This window comes from Limulus polyphemus, unplaced genomic scaffold (assembly GCF_000517525.1).
Source record: "Limulus polyphemus unplaced genomic scaffold, Limulus_polyphemus-2.1.2 Scaffold1189, whole genome shotgun sequence".
Lineage (NCBI taxonomy): Eukaryota > Metazoa > Arthropoda > Merostomata > Xiphosura > Limulidae > Limulus > Limulus polyphemus.
The window spans coordinates 86,584-105,106 of NW_013666799.1; the positions used below are offsets into that span (position 1 = coordinate 86,584).

General features: G+C 32.1%; 1 protein-coding gene across 4 annotated transcripts in view; it reads right to left on the reverse strand.

Annotated features, from left to right (window-relative positions):
- Positions 1-4,519: 4,519 nt before the first annotated feature.
- The window catches only part of LOC106462516 (septin-2-like), a 146,714-nt gene continuing 132,710 nt past the window's right edge, over positions 4,520-18,523 (reverse strand). For all 4 annotated transcript variants that reach the window (XM_022389806.1, XM_022389807.1, XM_013922449.2 and 1 more), the window contains exons 10-12: positions 12,983-13,087; positions 12,177-12,255; positions 4,520-8,390 (exon numbers count right to left, since the gene is read on the reverse strand). In XM_022389806.1, the coding sequence (XP_022245514.1) occupies positions 8,268-8,390; positions 12,177-12,255; positions 12,983-13,087 (307 nt within the window). In that variant the 3' untranslated portion in view covers positions 4,520-8,267. The remainder of the gene's footprint in view (positions 8,391-12,176; positions 12,256-12,982; positions 13,088-18,523) is intronic.

The window sequence follows — 18,523 nt, forward strand, 5'->3', positions numbered from 1 at the left end:
GAAACTGTCCCATATATCCAGGGGAAGAACTACTGTGTGGTCCTTAACTAAAACTAATTAAATTTGTGTCAGTGGGTTTCATATGATTAAATTCATGTTCCCAGATCGAGACAACTTTATACCCCAGAACTTCTAGTTTATGTTATCTGTCCAATGTATGTTTTCTAACAGGCCACATGGGTATAGTTAGAACAATGTTTATTGTGTCAGGATTGTAACATAAATTACAACTGTAAAATTCATATATAGTGTTACACTTCTTACAGAAGCCATCAGCACTATAATTTAGTATTTTAACCTTGCTACAATTAAGGGCATGCTAGATATTAACACCTTCAAACTGTTGCATGGAGTCTAACCATTGTAAACTTACCTGGATATAGTTGTTAGTTGTATCTACGGTTAGGTTCAAGAGCTATAGACCATGATGATATAAACTTGTTTCTGCAATAGTCATGTACATGAAAGGGTGAATACCATAGGTGGCGAGAAACTCATCGCTGAACTGTAAACAGCATCAACAAAGTATGTCAATGTGAGATCGACAATACTTAATGAGATAAAAATATATTTACTTTCTATAACAATGAATGACTTTTCTTAAATTATTCAATAAAGTGTGGCAAATATTTATATTGTCATATAATAACTCAACAATAAGACTATTAACTCTTTCAGCATGGACTCGGCCCTAGGACCAACCTTGTAACCATATTGTGCTTGTTATAATTTTCATGCTATAACTTTTAAATTAGTAAGCCTACGTTAACGAAATTTCGCAGATTATTACCAAACATTACAATGCTTTCATATGCAAAATATAATTTTTTTGAAGATTAAGTCTTAAGGTTTGTAAAGCAATGTTTTTCTCGTGCCTTTAATTTCTTTTTGTATGTTGCCTATCCAATATGCAAAGTAATTTTCATTTTAAGATTAAAAATACTTTTATGCATCAGCAAAATTTGAAATTTCACATGCGAAATCTTTATAATGACCAGATATTTATCAAATGTTTCTTAAGAACAAACTTTATATTTTATCTGTTATTTTCAGTAACGAATCTCTGTACGGGTTCGGTGGATTTGACCGATCTCGTAACCACCATAAAAAAATTAGGAAATAAATATAAATTATGCATCTTTCATTCTAGAATGACAACCAATTATAACACAAAAACATAATTATTTAGATTAAATAGCCTAAATCTCATAACATTATACATTTATATATATTTATTACTTTTATTATACTGCCCTTTCAGCTATGCCTGATTAACAATACAGTAGTTACAATGATGAGTGCACGTGCACTCATGTTTCCGTATCCAATAATATAAAACTGACCTTTAGTCTTTACAAAGTGACCTGTCTTGGCTGTGTTTAAGTATAATAGTATTTTCTAAAATACAGTCACCTTTCAATTATTATACATTAAGTTCTTAAACTTATTTTTCTTAAAACATAGAACAGTAAATAAAGAAGTAAAGCAAACAATTATTCCTTCTAGTTACGACTTTTGTACTCGTTACTGCTTGAGCATATGATACGAAATATTTTTTTTATGTTTTATATATACAGTTGGATAACCAAAAAAATCATAAATTACTATATCAATACCATAGAGTTCCACTATAATTTATCAAGCTTAACAAAGCTGTATTTCAGTCTAAAAAATATGAAATTTCGAGCAGACTAAAGACACAACCTACCTCCTTGAAACCCTGGTTCGAAAGAAAGAGATGGCGTCCTAAGACTTTAAAATGGCTAAGAAAGCCACGAGGGGGACATTCTGAGCTTTCGATTGGTTATTCATATCATATATACAGGTAAGCGTATATAAGGGAGCGTTTACAAAACTGAAAAGAGGTAGGTGGGGTGCCACTGTGTTAGATTCATTTCATGAGCGATATCGTAGCAAATAGAAAATATAAGATGTTCTTATTTTATATTCTAGCTTTTCAATATCGGTAATTTGAGTTCCTAATTCGTACGAAAATATAGAATTAGTAATTTGGCGTCAAAAACATCTAATTTGAACCAGTGCTGCATTCAACATACTACATGACACACAAAAATCGATGTTTAACTGTTTTTTAATATTTACTTTTAAATTAAGAAATTAAATAATTTAGAATACTAAAATTTGTATTATTATCTACAATTTGATACCAAATTTAATGACATAATTTCATAAAATAGTAGTTCAATAAAATTTTGAATGCAAGTCAACAAACGTGATGACATGGTCTTTCACCCATGACCTGTCTGGAAAGGGTTAAGTATGATGTATTTTGCCAGTACATCTCATCTTGAAAGTGGAAGATGTACCATTTCTTTTAGTACCAGTCCTGTCGGTATCAGTTCAGGAATATTTCTCTTACAGATGCTGCCATGGTGTCGGGTGAATAGAAACTCATATCGGGTATACAGCCTTGTTATTTTTGGTTTAACCTTGTGACAAACAGATGAGGAAAATATCCTTTATTTAACTCAGTTAAACAAAAAGTTTTAATGAATAATGATGACGTCATGCAGTTAAAGTTGAAACTATCAATAACCCTAATTTTAAGAGGTTAATAGTCCTGACCATTATATTTCTGCCATTAACAATAATATTAGATTTTATCCTTGATGGATAAGATTATTTGAAAAAAAAACTGTCAAATCCTTTTCATGTTATGAGCTATGGCTGTGTAATTTTTATGTTCCTCTGAAAATAAGAATTCACAAAAGACATACTGCTGTGCCACTGGGGGCTAATATTATCTGAAGACACAATGTGTACAGAATGAAAGTGTGTAGATTTTCAAGGGTTTTTAATGCATATTTAATTGCATAAAGATATACTTTATAAAATACACGGTGTTTTCATTTTTAGATCATACTTACACAACTGTTCTTTTTTACTCTATAATTGGATATGTTGTTTCATACAAACACACCTAAAATTTCTATTCATTACTGTGCCATGCTCTTATACAGGTTTATCTTAATGTGTAAAGAGTATAAATACCGACTCTTACCTTATTTTTGGATTTCAAATAATATGTGGTCTCATCCAGTATATCTTATAGTTAAACGAATTTAGAGTGTTCGTGTGAGGCTGCCCGAATGAGTTTTCTTTAAAAGCTATATTAAAAGTTGTAGACATGACAGTATATTTTTTACATGTCTCGATGAAGTAATGGAGATATTAAACATCTCAGCTTCGGGGCATTTGCTAGATGTCTGTTAAGTAAAATAAAACAAATGTATAATTAACTATTCAAATATGCTAAATTAATATAATTATTTATTAACACTATTAGAAATATACTTACCCCAGCTTCACTATCATTGGACAGACGTTTCATCCCTCGGTAACTCTGTTGTTCATTGTTTTTATTCTTTTAGTATACAGAATGAACGTGTGTAGGTTTTCAAGGGTTTTTAATTCATATTTAATTGCCTTAAGATATACTTTATAAAACACATGAGGATTTCATTTTTTAGATCATACTTACACAACTGTTCTTTTTTTTTACACTATAATTGTATACCGCTGTTTCATACAACCACACCAATAATTACCTTTCATTATTGTGCCATGCTTTTATACAGAAAATTGACAATGCTATGTCCAAGGCGTGTTTTGTTGTTTAACCTGTACTTACATAAAATAGTGGTCGTTTTAAAATTCTTAAATTATATATGATTGATTCATGCCCTTTTGCAGTGCATGGTTAGGCATCACATCTTGTGATGTAAGGAGATTTTCAATGGTTTTTATAGCAAGTTTAATTGTCCCAAGGTATATTGCTATGTGCACGTTGCTAGGTGGTATAAGATGATTACATCACCATAGTATATCACCTAGCAACGCGCCCTCTGGTGTTGATAACGTATCCATATGAAAGAGATAAAAAATTAAGTATATTTATACGACCTTGTCGAAATTGGGTCAAGGTAATTTTTGTTTGTTTATTTACATCTCCATACGAGCATCTTAACTACTTAATGGCTTCTAATCTTACAGGATATTCTTTGGTTTCTGAAATAAGGTTCTTTTTAACAAGAGCTACTAAACATTGTAAAAGCGGAAGATACGAGACCAGTACTTATGCTTTTATGCATGTGGGTTTTATATATATTCGTTTTAAATTAACAATAATAAAGAATGTTTTACAAATATTTTAGTGATATTTTTATATTGTTTCATTTTTATTAATCTCTTCTCTGAGGAAAATATATTCAATTCCTTATATATATATATATATATATCGTAGCTGGTGATTGCAAATTTGCTATGATGCAAGTCTTTCATTATAAAACATTGCCCAATTAATTTCTGAACACTTTCTATGGTGTAATACAGATTTGCTTGTTGAAGAATGAGCAAGAAACCAGCCTTTTAGGGGCCGTTCTCAATAGTCATCATTAAAAAATATGACGCTAAAGCAAAATGAGCGATCATTAGTTTGAGATATAGTGCTTTTAGAAATAAAGTACATAATATATATATATAAAAACTGGGACACAAATAACTAAATCAGCACTTTTTATTTTTTTAGATACAAAATTACAAAATAAATACAATGTAAAGACAAGGATGTAAATCAACAGTTTCATGGTTTGACCCTATACAAAAAGACGTTATCCGGCGCTTGAAATACGCTCTACGATATCCCATTTGCGATGCTTCTCACGCTTGAAACCTCAACATTTCAGTAAAATACTGTACGGCCAATTTAAGTACTACAAACAATATTTTAATTATTACTAACTCCTAATTTGCGAGTTAAAAACTCGCTTCCTGTTCATGAAAAAATGCACGCTAATATATTATTTTTAGCTTACACACTTTTACATATATACCATAACTACTCTTCACGGAATTTTATTAAATTAGTTTCAGAAAAACAGATATAATTTAACTAACAAACTCTATGATGAACTAACTTAACAGAACCTTCCTGCAACAAACTATTGGTCTGTCTGGTCGTGAAAATATTTTATACTTGTCTTTTATGGTTACAATTAGTGACGATTCTTGGCAGCTGGAATTTTTTATGTTAAGAATACTTCCTTCCATCGTAACTATTAACTAAAGCATTAATAACAGCTATTTTACTTTTGTATCTTTAAGGCCACGAAAAAAAAGACATGATATTAAGTGTTTTACCGAACTTCGAATTACTATATTTTAATAAACGAATAAAACTGAATATTATTTATTTATTTATAGCAGTTGTCATTTCAAGAGGTGTATAATTTCTGATCTTTCAATATTTTGAATAGCTTAGTGTTTAAATTGTCTTATCCCTAGAAAGAATATAACTATCTTCGATGACGAGGAATCCACTTTGAGACTAATAATGGTTGGAGACGGCTTGAATGGGTAATGAAAAAACTTTAATACAAGTTTAACATAACAGCAAATGTACAACGTTTCGACAAGGTTTTGTCATTATCATCATCTGTTGAGTGGATTTAGAGTAGTTATAGATTGTTCAAATATATAGTTAATTTCCAAACCTCCATAGAATATTTTCATACATTTTTACCATCATAATAATTATCGTACTAATAAGAAATTTACCCGACTAATTTAGTCGTTATATTCCGCCGCTCTCCGATTGCTTCTTTAATGCAGAACGTCGGAACATAACGCCTAGATTATTCGGGTTAGAATAAAATAGGCTTAAAAGCAGATAATCTAATTTACACTGACCGATGACGTTTCGCGCTACGGAAAGCGTGTCGTTGCAACAGTAGTCTTAAAGTTACACTTTAAAAAATACAAGTACCTATTGAAAATAAGTTATTGGTATGTTAAGATTCAACTTTATGGAATCCTATAAAATTTACAGTATTTCTGTGATAAGCTTAGTATATTATTTGATAGCCCCACAAGAAAAAATTATACCTATTATTATAAAAGTAATACAAGTCCAACTTAATATCGAAGCAGCGGTGCAATATTATAAAATAATTATTTTATTTCTTGCTTGATTAAGAAACTTTCGAATATTTGTATGTATTTGGCACAAAAAAACGTTACTGGCTCAAACAGTTTCTTTTTCTTTAGTATTCTAGCTCAGCATACAGCTTCTGTGACAAATTAAACAATTGCTGAAAAAATCAATAACGTATAATTTTTAAACCTTCGCCTTAAAATATCCATCATTATTCTTAATGGAACTGGAAAAAGATAAGACATTAAAGTTAAAAAAAAAGTTCTAAGAATAATGAAAGGAGATAATTACTCCTGGAAATTCAACAATTATGAATATCTGCTAGTTTGTTTTTCTTTTAATAAACTGAGAAAGGATAAATTAACCATTTGGCCGGTTAACTAATTAGTTAACCAATAAATATGAACAATGTTAACTGTATCATGTTGTGACATTTTTAAATATACTCTCAGCCAAACTTGAACAAAACAGGAGTTGCAGATATAGATAAAACATGTTGGTTTTACAACTTAAACAAAACTTCAAGATGCAAGAAAACTGGAAAAAACTGAATTAATAAAATCCTTTAATGAAAAAACATTGAGAAAACAATTCTGATCAATGACACGAAATTACACAATTGTCTAGTTGTGCAAACAAAAAGGATTAGATAATGTTTTTACAAATATAAATGCCTACACTTGCTTTAAGATAATATCCGAGTTATGATAAAAAGTTGACTTTCAGAGACTACTTCTAATCCTAAGCATGGTAGACGATTACAAGCAATATGCAGACGAGTTCTGTTCTATTGAATTTTCAATTACCCTGAAAAGAATACTTTTATTCAGAATATAGAAACATTGTAATAAAATAAAATAGAAAAAAAAAGTGGAAAAAATAATCATTTAAATCACTACTGCATTAGTAATATTCTATATTATTATGCTCTGGTATTACACAAAAAATAAATACATTTTTCTGTTACAGTTTGAAAAAATCTGTATAGTTTTATATATCTATTCATGGAGTGATACAATATTAACATGTGTAGATGTCAAATTATTCTAATATATTAAGTTTTGATGGAAGAGAGTAAGAGAAATATTTTTGTACGATGTCTTTAAGAACTCAAATGAGCATAAAAATCAAGGTCACAGGTACATAAGAAAAACTAATTGATTATTTTCTAGTTATTATTATTTCTATGGGTTTAAAATATTGAAAAAGTCGAGGGAAAAAAAACGAGTCTAATCTTAGAAAAAAACATTTCGCTTGATCTGGCAGTTCAAGTTTCATACTGAGTGCGACTTGACTAATTTTCGCCAATTTCACGATTGTTTGTGAACTATTATAAAATTATCTTGGGATTTTTTTAAGTAATAAAATTTGTTTTTTCCTGGGGAAATTTCATTCCAAACCAACTTGTTTTACACTTTTCTACTTAATACGGTAGAAATACGACTTATTAACATTAAATGTTGAGATCTACAATATAGAGATTTCTGATTCTAATTGTAAATTACTAATATTACCTCAAAGGAGTTGCAAACATAAGTCATCGCTAATTACACGCCAGTAGTATTATTTTCGTTATATGTTAATTAAGTAATTTTTTCACCCCAAAGTAGGAAAAAAAAGTAACCGTTTCAAATAATAAATTATATAAAATATTATATCAAATTAACTTAACACTACTGATAAATTGAACAAATTTGAATTTACTTTCATTTACAGTACAGCTAATTATGTGTAATTTGGCTGAATGACATAATTAATTATGCAGTGTAACAATACTCAAGAAAGGAGAGCATCATGAAGAAATGTTATTTAAAACACTAACATCAATAACTAAGTTAATGAATATATTTGAGTAAGGTTGAATTTTCATTCTGTTTTCTTCTCTAAAACATAAAATTCATTGGTTAACCATATGAATAAAATAGGTTTCTAATAAAATATTAAAAATAAAGAAAAGTTCATGCTGTTTTGACTTTTCATTACATTACTGATCACATTAATACCCTAAAATTTCACTTTCATTATAAAATCTGAAATGAACACTGCCATCTGTTGACCATATAGGAAATGTTTACCATTGCAATAATAAATAAAAGTAAAATATAACTAAACAAATGATCTGTGTTCTTATAAATATAATAACGCACTATTAATATACATAAAATAATATCATGTCTATCAAAACGCGAACTTTCCATTAAGGTCCAGATATTTCAGAAAAATGAAATGTATACAAATGTCAACTTTTTGTCAATCCAACACTTGCTTTATACTGAAGACTGCAAAATGCCTATAGCGCTACTAATAAGAGAAATTAAATGTCCACACTTTCAGTGTCCTTCCTACTGTCAGAATCAGTGCCGTTTTCACTGCTATCTCTGCCTGCTGCTTTCAATTTCTGTTGCATTTGGTTCAACATGTCCTGCATTCGACGAATCTAAAATTACAAGTAAACTGTATACTTTTAAGTTCAGTTGCACTGAAAAACAACATTACACTCAGTCAGGTAGACAATATAAATACCACAGGTTATTAATTCGTGATATTTGAAAAACATGAAGTCTAACTTCAAAAATATTTAACAATTCTCATTATTAACTTTATTTTTCAAGTTTTTACAGCATGCAGAAAACCTTTAGTTTACAAAAAAGATGCCTGTGTTAAATTTCTAAAGGAAAGATCTTATTTACAACTTATCTTGTCCCAACATAAATAAAAAAAAATCTAAAAGTTGTTGAAACCATGTTGGGGTTAACTTGCTTTATCACTGAGTTCACAAGGAATTTACTCTTAAAGAAAAACTTATGAGGTAACAAATACTCTCTGTATAAATTGGAATAAAATGCATAAATATTTTTTACACAATGCATTACATATAAATTTGTATTTTCACAAATCATAATTACTATTATCCTTTATACAATTTATTATAAAAAAGGAACTGGTCTTCATACTTTTTCATACACAACCTACAGACAACAACGGTCAATTTGGTCCTTCAAGGCTAGCTTGCACACCCACCCTTGGCAACAGTAAAAACTTAAACCCACCCTTTACTTTTCAGGAAATCATCGATTCCCCTCTTTAAACTTCTATACAATGTTGGTATCCACTATTGCCAACCACAACGCATTCCATAAGTCAATCATCCTGTTAGAAAAATAAAACTCTTAACTGGAGCCTACAGAACAACTCTTTTCAAATTTTCCTCTCACCCTATAATCTTCATATTATAGTACTAAGAAATCACAGGTATCTAACCCACCAATCAACAAGAAAATCTTTTAAACTTCAATATGGTACCCTCTTACCCTTCATTTCTTAGTTATGTTATCTTAACCCATCATCCCTGTAAGATAACTGTTTCATTGCTGTAATCATCCTAGTAGCCCTTCTAGCTCTGAATCCCTTCCAATAAGTTAATACATTTTCTTAAAATTAAGGCAAGCAAAAATTTACACAGTATTTCAAGTGAAGTGTATTGTATAGGTAAATAATTACCTCTTTTCACTTGTAAGCAATATGTCTAAAAATACACTCTCAAGTTCTATTAGTTTTGTTACTAGCAACAAAGAAATTATTCAATGGCTTGAGTGAGTTAATAAAAGTTCATTTGCTAAATATATGTTTAAGTTAACAATTGATCCAAGTCATCCTGTAACACCTCAACATCCTCAATAAAGCTAAAAATAATAAGATAAATAAATAATAATAATAGTGTCATCAACAAACTTTACTAATTTAATAACTAATGCCCATATCATTGTCATTAATGTAAATAAGAAAGAGCAAAGGCCCATGCACTAATCCTTGAAGCATTCCACTGTTAACAAGGGTCCAGTTTGACTGCACTATTAATAACAACCTTTGGCTTTCTCCCATCCAATCATCTAAAATCAAATTAACTAATATTCCCCTAACTCTTACAGATGTGAATTCCTTAGCTAAAATTTTGTGTGACACCTTATCATAAGCTTTTTGAAAATCTAAGCAAACCAAGTTCATATCCTGTTTTTTTGTCAGTATAACATGTAAAATTTTAAAACAGATAACAGCTTACTTAAGACAATATTTCCCTTTGATGAGTCCATGTTGGCTTTCATTTGTGATATATTTCACTAAACAATTCTGTAAAGCTTCTTTTAATGTCCTCTAGAATGTTTGGGGTCAAAACAGAAAAAAAAAAATTTAAAAAGCTCAGCCATATCATAGTCTTTAACAATAACTGTGCCATCAGCATCCTCTATGGGCCCAACCCCCATTTTACGTTTTGCTTACCTTTAACATATATATATAAAAAATTCTTACTGTTGGTTTTGACATCATAAGCCAGCTGTTACTCATAAATCCCACTGGGTATCATAATTTCTATATTTATTAAATCCCTACTCTTCCTATACAGATCATTTGGTATATAAAACCATTCTAAAGCTCTTCAAAAAAATATCTTCCCCTTGCTATACCAAGCATGGCCCAATGGGTAACTTGTCAGACTGTGGATCCATGTTTCATGCCCTATTACTGCAGGAAAAGAAATTCATGCTCTGCTCTTTGGGGCTATGAGTGCATTATAAGAGCAATGATCATACTGTTGCCTTTCTTCTACACTCTTACTTCAAAATTAGGAGAGGCTAGTGCAGACAGCCTTGAAGTAGCTTTGCAAGAAATTCAACAAACATCAAATGTTTCTCTCTTGTCATTTGATTCCAGTCCCAAACAATGTGTCTAAAATTAACATCTCCCATAATTAATCCTGATCTCATTATATAATTTCTTATTTACCCCTTCTGTCTCATCAGGTGGCTTATAACAACTGCCAGTTGAAAACTTTCCACCCTTGAAATCTATGAATGTAACTCATATGTATATTCATCCTCTTGATACGATCAACTTCAATGTATTGAAACCTAACAGGCTGCAGTTAATCCATTATATAAAGTCATCTTATCTCTACTCTTAAAAATTCTATTGCAATTAAATAATTTATAACATCGAATATCAATATAATTCTAAATTTCCAAACATCTCCAAATCTAATCAAGTTTCCATAATTCATCCCATTATATTAGTTTTCATTTTAAGAAAAGTCCTGCACTCACCAATTTTGTTTCTAATGCTCCAAACAACTAAGTTTATTCTTGATTCTACTTTTTTTTTTTACCTATATATCTGACAGATTTATCTTTAAAGCTATTTGGAGGAGGGGGCTGAGAAAGCATCTTATCCCAATTTTTGGGGTGTGAGCTATATACATCATGACTAGATGATGGATGGAGGACCTTGTGCTGCTCCATACACATTTATCTATATTGTTATCCTGCAAGGAAGCCTTTGACAGGTATGCTAAAAGACCCACAAACTGCACCATACTATTCTGATGCAGAGATGCTCTGTACACAGAAGTCTCTCTTCTTGATTGATATACATTGCATTTTGTTGTATGATCAGAATTTTATTGTGTCACCATAAATAATTGACTGTATTAAAATAAAATAATTAAATGATTTGAAATGAAATAATTATTTGCCTCGCCCTTTGTTTTCTATCTCTTATAGGGGCACTCATAAATATATATATATATTTATGGGGTGTCATAGGAGTTTGAGGAGTGTGCTCTTACCTGGATCCATCAGTGATTAAACTGTTTATTCCAAAGCTCCCTCCTTATTGTGCAAGTTTCATTTAAATTATTTTCAATGGATATTTACAGTTTTTCCACACATCCTCCAACCTAATCTGTTTAAACAAAGCCCATATCTAGCATATAATTCACCCTTACCCTGAAAACCATTCCACAGATCCATCTAACCCTCCTGTTAATCTAAGCATATCATGATAATCTTTCATTTAAAACTTGGATTGTAAGTAAATCATACCCACGTTTAGCCTGATGGAGCACCTCTTATAAGTCCACGTCTATTTTTATCCCTAAACTTCTGAAGAAGTTCTTTATACTTACAATCATTTGCTCCTAAATATACTACAAAAACAGAATGTTCCTTGATAACCACAGCTAAACTGTTAACCCACTCTATAATATCCTGTACTTTAGCACCTATCCGTATACTTAATGGAAGAGTCAGTTGCCTACTACATAAGCATATACCATCTCTTTCCTCAATGTGTGCAGCCAATGGTTCAAATCTGTTACACTGTTTAGTACAAGCAAAAGTATTCTGGTATTGACATAACTTAAATAATACTAAGTTAAAAAATATCATGCCTCTTCCTCTTTCTGCTGTAACAACCAGTCTGTTTCTACAGCTGATTCCTCACAAGGTTTAGAATCTCTTCTAAGTTTCCTAAACATTATAAAAAAAAACCATTGTAAATAGTTATTCAAGTTGAAAGTAAGTAGAGCAGTACTAGATAATTAAACTAGAATTATAACACATAATGTAAAATACTAAAGTTTCCTATTTTCCTATGTTTATCAGTGTTATGGTCATTTTAGAAAAAAAAGCTTGACAGTTTTAGCCTAGTCCACATCTTGCAAACAGGTGCCACCTAGAAAATGGGAATGTTTTTGGAAAATAAGTTTAATAACAGCAAATTATAATCTGAGTGATGTCTAAATTAATAAATAACATTAGTAACTGGTTGTATAAAAAAAAACATTAACTGTATCATTAATTAAATAAATAAACAGAGTAAGTAAAGACAATTTTAGGTAAATAATATAAAAAAACATTAAAATGTCAGTGGGGTTGACAATTATGTAAACAAAGTTATAACAAAAATATTAGTTAAATACATATGAACTAAGGTATCTAAATTACAAATAAAAAGATCTGTTAAGTTTGTATTTTTTTAGTTTGGTTTTGTAATTAAATATCAGCTGGATAATGAATTACAGACTTAATTAAGTCATTGTTTCCACATAAATATTGGCTACATATTAAGTACAACATAATTACCTACATACTTAAGAGAAAAACAAATGGAAAAACTTGATACTAGCTACATGATGTTTTGTAAAAAAATAAATAACTTTAATAAAAAAAAATAGAATGGATATAAAAAATCTACCCTCTTTCTCGTGCTGATTGTTGGGATATTTTAGTTAAGTACTGCGCACGATAGTTCTCATAATGCACATCACGAGTGACATCTTTCAAGTCTTGCATGTGGGTGCTGAAAAGTTTGACCAAAATTATGTACAATGCATACTCCCCAAGTTAAAATATATATATGCTCACACAGAAACACAAATCAAAAACGTTCAAGTGAGACTTAAAAAACCAAATGTTTTTTTTACCGTTATCAGTCCTTGTCTTCATCACTAACTTCTAGTAGAAAATATCTGTGGCCATAGCTCCCAAATGCATTGGGGATAGTCCATCTATCATACAAGATCCAAACACAGATGTCAAACTAGTCAGCAACTATGGAGAATCAGTTAAGGGTTACAGAGTTGAGTGATTGAACCCACAATGTCTCAATTTCTACTGCCTCTCCCTTTCAGTAGCCAGTTGTAGGAAGGTAAGTTCCCTTAATATTTAGATACAATATAACCTTAAAGTAGAAATAAACCACCCTAAATTTCTACAATTGGAAAACTCCCAACCTCCACCTTTTTAAATATTATAAGATGTACAATAAGGCAAATTGCCCCAACAAATAAGTAAAAGTTATAATTTTCCTACACTGAAAATATATTTCCACAAGGTACTTAATTCTGCTTACATACATTGCTATTCTCGTTCAGTGCTGCCCTATATTTGCAAAATAATTTTCACATGCCACAAGCCTTTCACTCCCACACACCCCTCAAATCCCATGGTAAAACTGATTCTCACATGCAAACGATCATGCAATAAACCTTCACCAATATTAGTTCCAAACACACACATGACTTCCTCAATGCTCTTCTACTTAACTGTCACTGAGTTTTGGCAGAAACAGAAGCACCAGTTGACAGAAGGGAGGAAAGGTGGGAAGTGTGAGTGGAATTAAGTACCTGTAAGAAATACATTTTTAGCATAATAAAATTATAACTTCTGACATGGTACCTTACTTCTTCTCACATACATAGCTAGAATCCCACACTGAATAGGTGGAGGGACCAGTGCAAGGGAGAAAGTAGAAGCATCCTTCAAAAAAAGTCTTAATGACTCCCTAATGAGGGAACCCTATCATAAGAGGATTATATAACCAAAGAAAGAAAACTTATGCAATTACAGTCTCACCGATGAGTGAAGAATGGCAACAGGTGGAAGAAACAGCTACCCAAAGCGGATAATGGGAGATGAATGTATGAGATGTATTTGACAGATGAAGTACCTCTAACAGATGATGGGGTTGAGATGCAGGTAAAAGACACCAGGAGTTGATTATGGGAAGAGGGACACAAGGACTAAAAGACCAATCAAATCCCAAGTCAAACCCAATGGGTAAGGTAGGAAGGGAAAAAAATCACGAACAGAAGAGTGGTTCAAGGGAATGAAACTGCAAGAAATGAAGTCAATGTAAAGAAGCCTTGACAGCAATGAAGCAACCCAGAGCACATATGGGACTGAGAATAAAGGTGGAAGATGGCAAGAAACAAACATGAGGAAAAAAATAATCCACATGAGCCCCAAAAATATAGGTTAGTAAAATTGATCCAGAACAAAAAGAACATACCAAGCCAAAACAGCCAAGAAAATCAGATCTGTGCTGGCCAGGAAGGATCAATTAGAAAGACCTGACCTGGAGAAAGATGGATGATCAAAATAATCTTGGGAAGAAGAGTGACAGAATGAGAAAAACTAAAGTGATAAACTGGAACTAATCCTGTCTGAACATATTGACATCCAGGGTGAGTGGATGATGAACTAGAGACCAAAAACAAAAGAGGTAACTTGGAATCGAGAAAGGAGGCAGAACCACAGAAAATTGGAGGATCAAGAGACAACTCCTTGGGAGAAAGTGTATCTGGACTGGAAAGGCAATTAGTGATGAGGACGAAAGCACCCGGAACAAACACACCAGGATATGTATGTCAAGTATGTGTGTTCAAGAAGGAAGATCCACTATTTACCACAAAGAGAACAACAAGTGCCCCATTAGCAAGTGATACAAACTATTACCATTGAATAATTGGAATGAAACATGATTAGTTAAATCCAGACAAGAGGAAGAAAGTGAACTAAAGCATGTTGGACTGCCAGAAGCAACAGTGTTAACATGGTAAGACCTTTCATTTGTAGACCATTTTCCTGAAGCCTCCTGCTAATCAACCTATGCCCCCCACCCTCCAAGCTTTGGAAATGAGCATCAGGGAAGAGAAACAAATCGTGATAAGGGGGAGGAATCGATAAAATTGATGACGTGGGGGATATGTTCAATCACCAATGCATATAGTAGAAGAGAAAAGGAGAAAAGTTAAAATCAAAATCCAAAGGAACCCTAGCAAGAAACCATGGGTCATGATGCATCTCCTGAAAGATCGCAAATGTGTCAAACCAAAAGGAAGAAGTGCTACCATAAAAGCTACACATCTCCTAATGCTCTAAAACCTCATTAGGTGTAAGATAGTGAACATAATGGTGTGGATATCAGAAAGCTACATCGAATGCAGTTGAGGAGGAGAACGGATGGTTCTGACTGAGGTGGGTGTTTAAAAAGACACTCCCAAATAGCCGAGATTATTAGTTAGGCAAACTTATCCAACCACCTGAGCTGCTTATGTGAGAAGCAGAGTGTATGTTATGACCACCCCTTTTTGGAAGGAGCTAACTAAAGCCAAATGTCTAAGTAATGGCATTAGTAAAATCCCCCAAAATGTGGAAGTTGGGTAAAACACAGACCATCTGAGAAAAGACATACAGAACCAAAACAAGTCCCATGGGCAAGGCACGAGACTGGTACCAAATCACATTGTGAAAAAATCTAAGATAGCATCCCCAGAAATGAAAAATAAGAAAGTGTACTGTGGGCATTCTCAGTCTTGCAGAAATTGCCCACCCAATTGTGATCAAACACAATGTATTAAAATGGGGTAGAACCAAGAAGTGATTGAGTGCAGGACCGATCAATCCAGAACTCCAATCAGCATTGAGCATACATGACAAATAGAGAAACTCACTGGAAGGATATGTAAAGGACAGGAAGGAGCTGGACATGGAACAGAAATAAAGATGGCAATGACTCAGAATGCAACAAAAGAGCAACCAAAAAAACAAAGAATATAGCATCACAGATACCCCACGTGATGCTAAATGCACAGGAGTAGTCCCAAAAACAGAACAGTGGAGAAAAAAAGCTGACCATAAGTCCCCATTAGAAGTGGATGGTAAACAAACAGTACAAAACAGTGTCCCAACCCAGAAAATCCCAAAATCAAAGAAGCCACGTGTGAAAGGAAAGAACTGAAGATTGCAAATGTCCCAACATGGAGGGAAGATGGAGGAAGTATCCCACAAAAATCCCTAAATACAAGTGGAATGCCTAATAAAGGAGGTGTAAGGTACACATTTCCTGTAGGAGAGTCAATAGGGTAAGAGGAAGCCAAAAAAATAAGTAGGGGATAAAATGGATAGAATTAACAGAGGCTGCCCCCATACAAGCAACAGAGATTCTAAGTACACAGAATCAAGAAGAAAATCTGCCTCATGGTAAGCTAATGGAAATTGAACCAAAGCCTGTGGAGGGTGAGGCATGCAAGTACCCTCACCCAAAAGAGAGACAAAAATACTCATCATGAAACAATGTCTGGAAAATGAGGGGAAAAGTATACTTTGAAATATATTTTAAAATGGCTGTGGTAGGCCTAGCAGATTCTACAGTAGAGATCTGGGAAGGCAAGCCATAATCAGGTGGAGGAAAACAGACAAAATCTAGGTCCTAAACAAGTTTGGTAGTTGTAAGAGGAAGGCTAGCAATATTAGGGGAATGTTGGGTGGACCCAAGCCCCCATGTGTCTTCACAAACTAAATTAATTGTAAGAAGTATAAATTATAAAGACTTCCAAAAAATAAAATGTCAATATAATGTAAACTTAAGTAAGTATGTAGTGAAATAAACATATGTACAAGATGTTACGTGTTCAAGAAACCAAGATATTTAACCTAATTCACGATTTACCCGTAAATAGAACTACAGGTAAACCGAAAATAACAGACAATTGTTAAACCTCATCGAACTGTGCAGGACAAAATATATCACTAATATCTAATTTAAAATAATTCCACTTTGGAATAAGTTACAAATATCACTATTGTATAATAAACAGTAAACTTGTCGAGAGAAATTAATAAAAAGATATGAAAAAAAAAACCTGGAGAGCACAAACTAAACATCTAAACACGAGCACTGCCAAATGAGGAGTGATAATTAGGTATAATAGCATAGAGGGGAGTCACATGGGTGTATGCCACTACTATTGATGGAGGTATGTCTCATGATAATTTGCATGCAAGAATCAGTTAAACCAAGTGAATTGAGGGGTGCATGGGAGTGAAAGGCTTGTGGCATGCAAAAAAATTTTTACAAATACAGGGCAGCACTGAATGAGAAGAACTATGTATGTGAGCAGAAGTAAGGTACCTTGTCAGAAGTATTCTTGTATTAGAAATAAACCATTTTATATTTCTACAGTTTATAAGATTCCCAACTTCTACCTTTTTTTTTAGTGATGATAGAAAGAATTCAAGACCCTTACCTTACTAACTCTGTAATAAAAATTTATACTCCATCCTCCTCCCTTTCTTTTAAAAAATATGTTCAAGTATAAAGCGGGTGAGCTGAGACAAGCCCAGCTACCTAAATTTGGTCTTTCTGTCCCAGTATACTGAACAAATACCTACATCTTGTAGTTAGTTGCTTATAAGCTAAGGATGACCTTGAGTAACTAATGGCTTTTATATTTTCCAAAAGGTAGTTTCAGTAATCCAGAGTTTACTTTTTAACATATTCTCATACTTATTGTAAAAGAATATGATTTTTTTTTAATTTTCCAATCTTTTATAAGTAATATTTTTTAACTTACTTATTAATAATTGAACATTATCTATAATAGAATTACTATTGCTTCAAATTATCAGATATCTTTTTAATTGAGAAATAATAACTCCTCTTAGCAGTATAGACAGAACTACACTATTAGGGGTGAGTAGACCAAGGATGGGAAAATCAAATTCACTTCTTTTATCAAAATAGTCAACCGTACTCTGCCTTCCACAAAATTAATATCTTAATCTAAGTAATGTGCATGCTTATCACTATTATTGCTTCCTTCTATTATAAGTTCCTATGGATATATTTGGTTTGGATTAAAATTCAAGTTATTGATGGAGATTAAATAACCTATGTAATGAAAAATATAGCTAAATAAATCAGAATACCTACTGTTACGTCTCCGTTTGTTAATTGATTTTTCTGTAACTTCGTTCCGACGAAATTTTAACGACACAAGTCTTTACTTAATAAAACTGGTTTATTCTTTCCAAATATAACTTTACGATACACTTAATTTCAATATTCGCGCTAAAACAAACACTATAACAAAAGAACATTAACTTCAACAATACCCTGTGACTGCAGTTCAATTACTCACTATCTACAAACACATTATTGTTCCGTCACGTT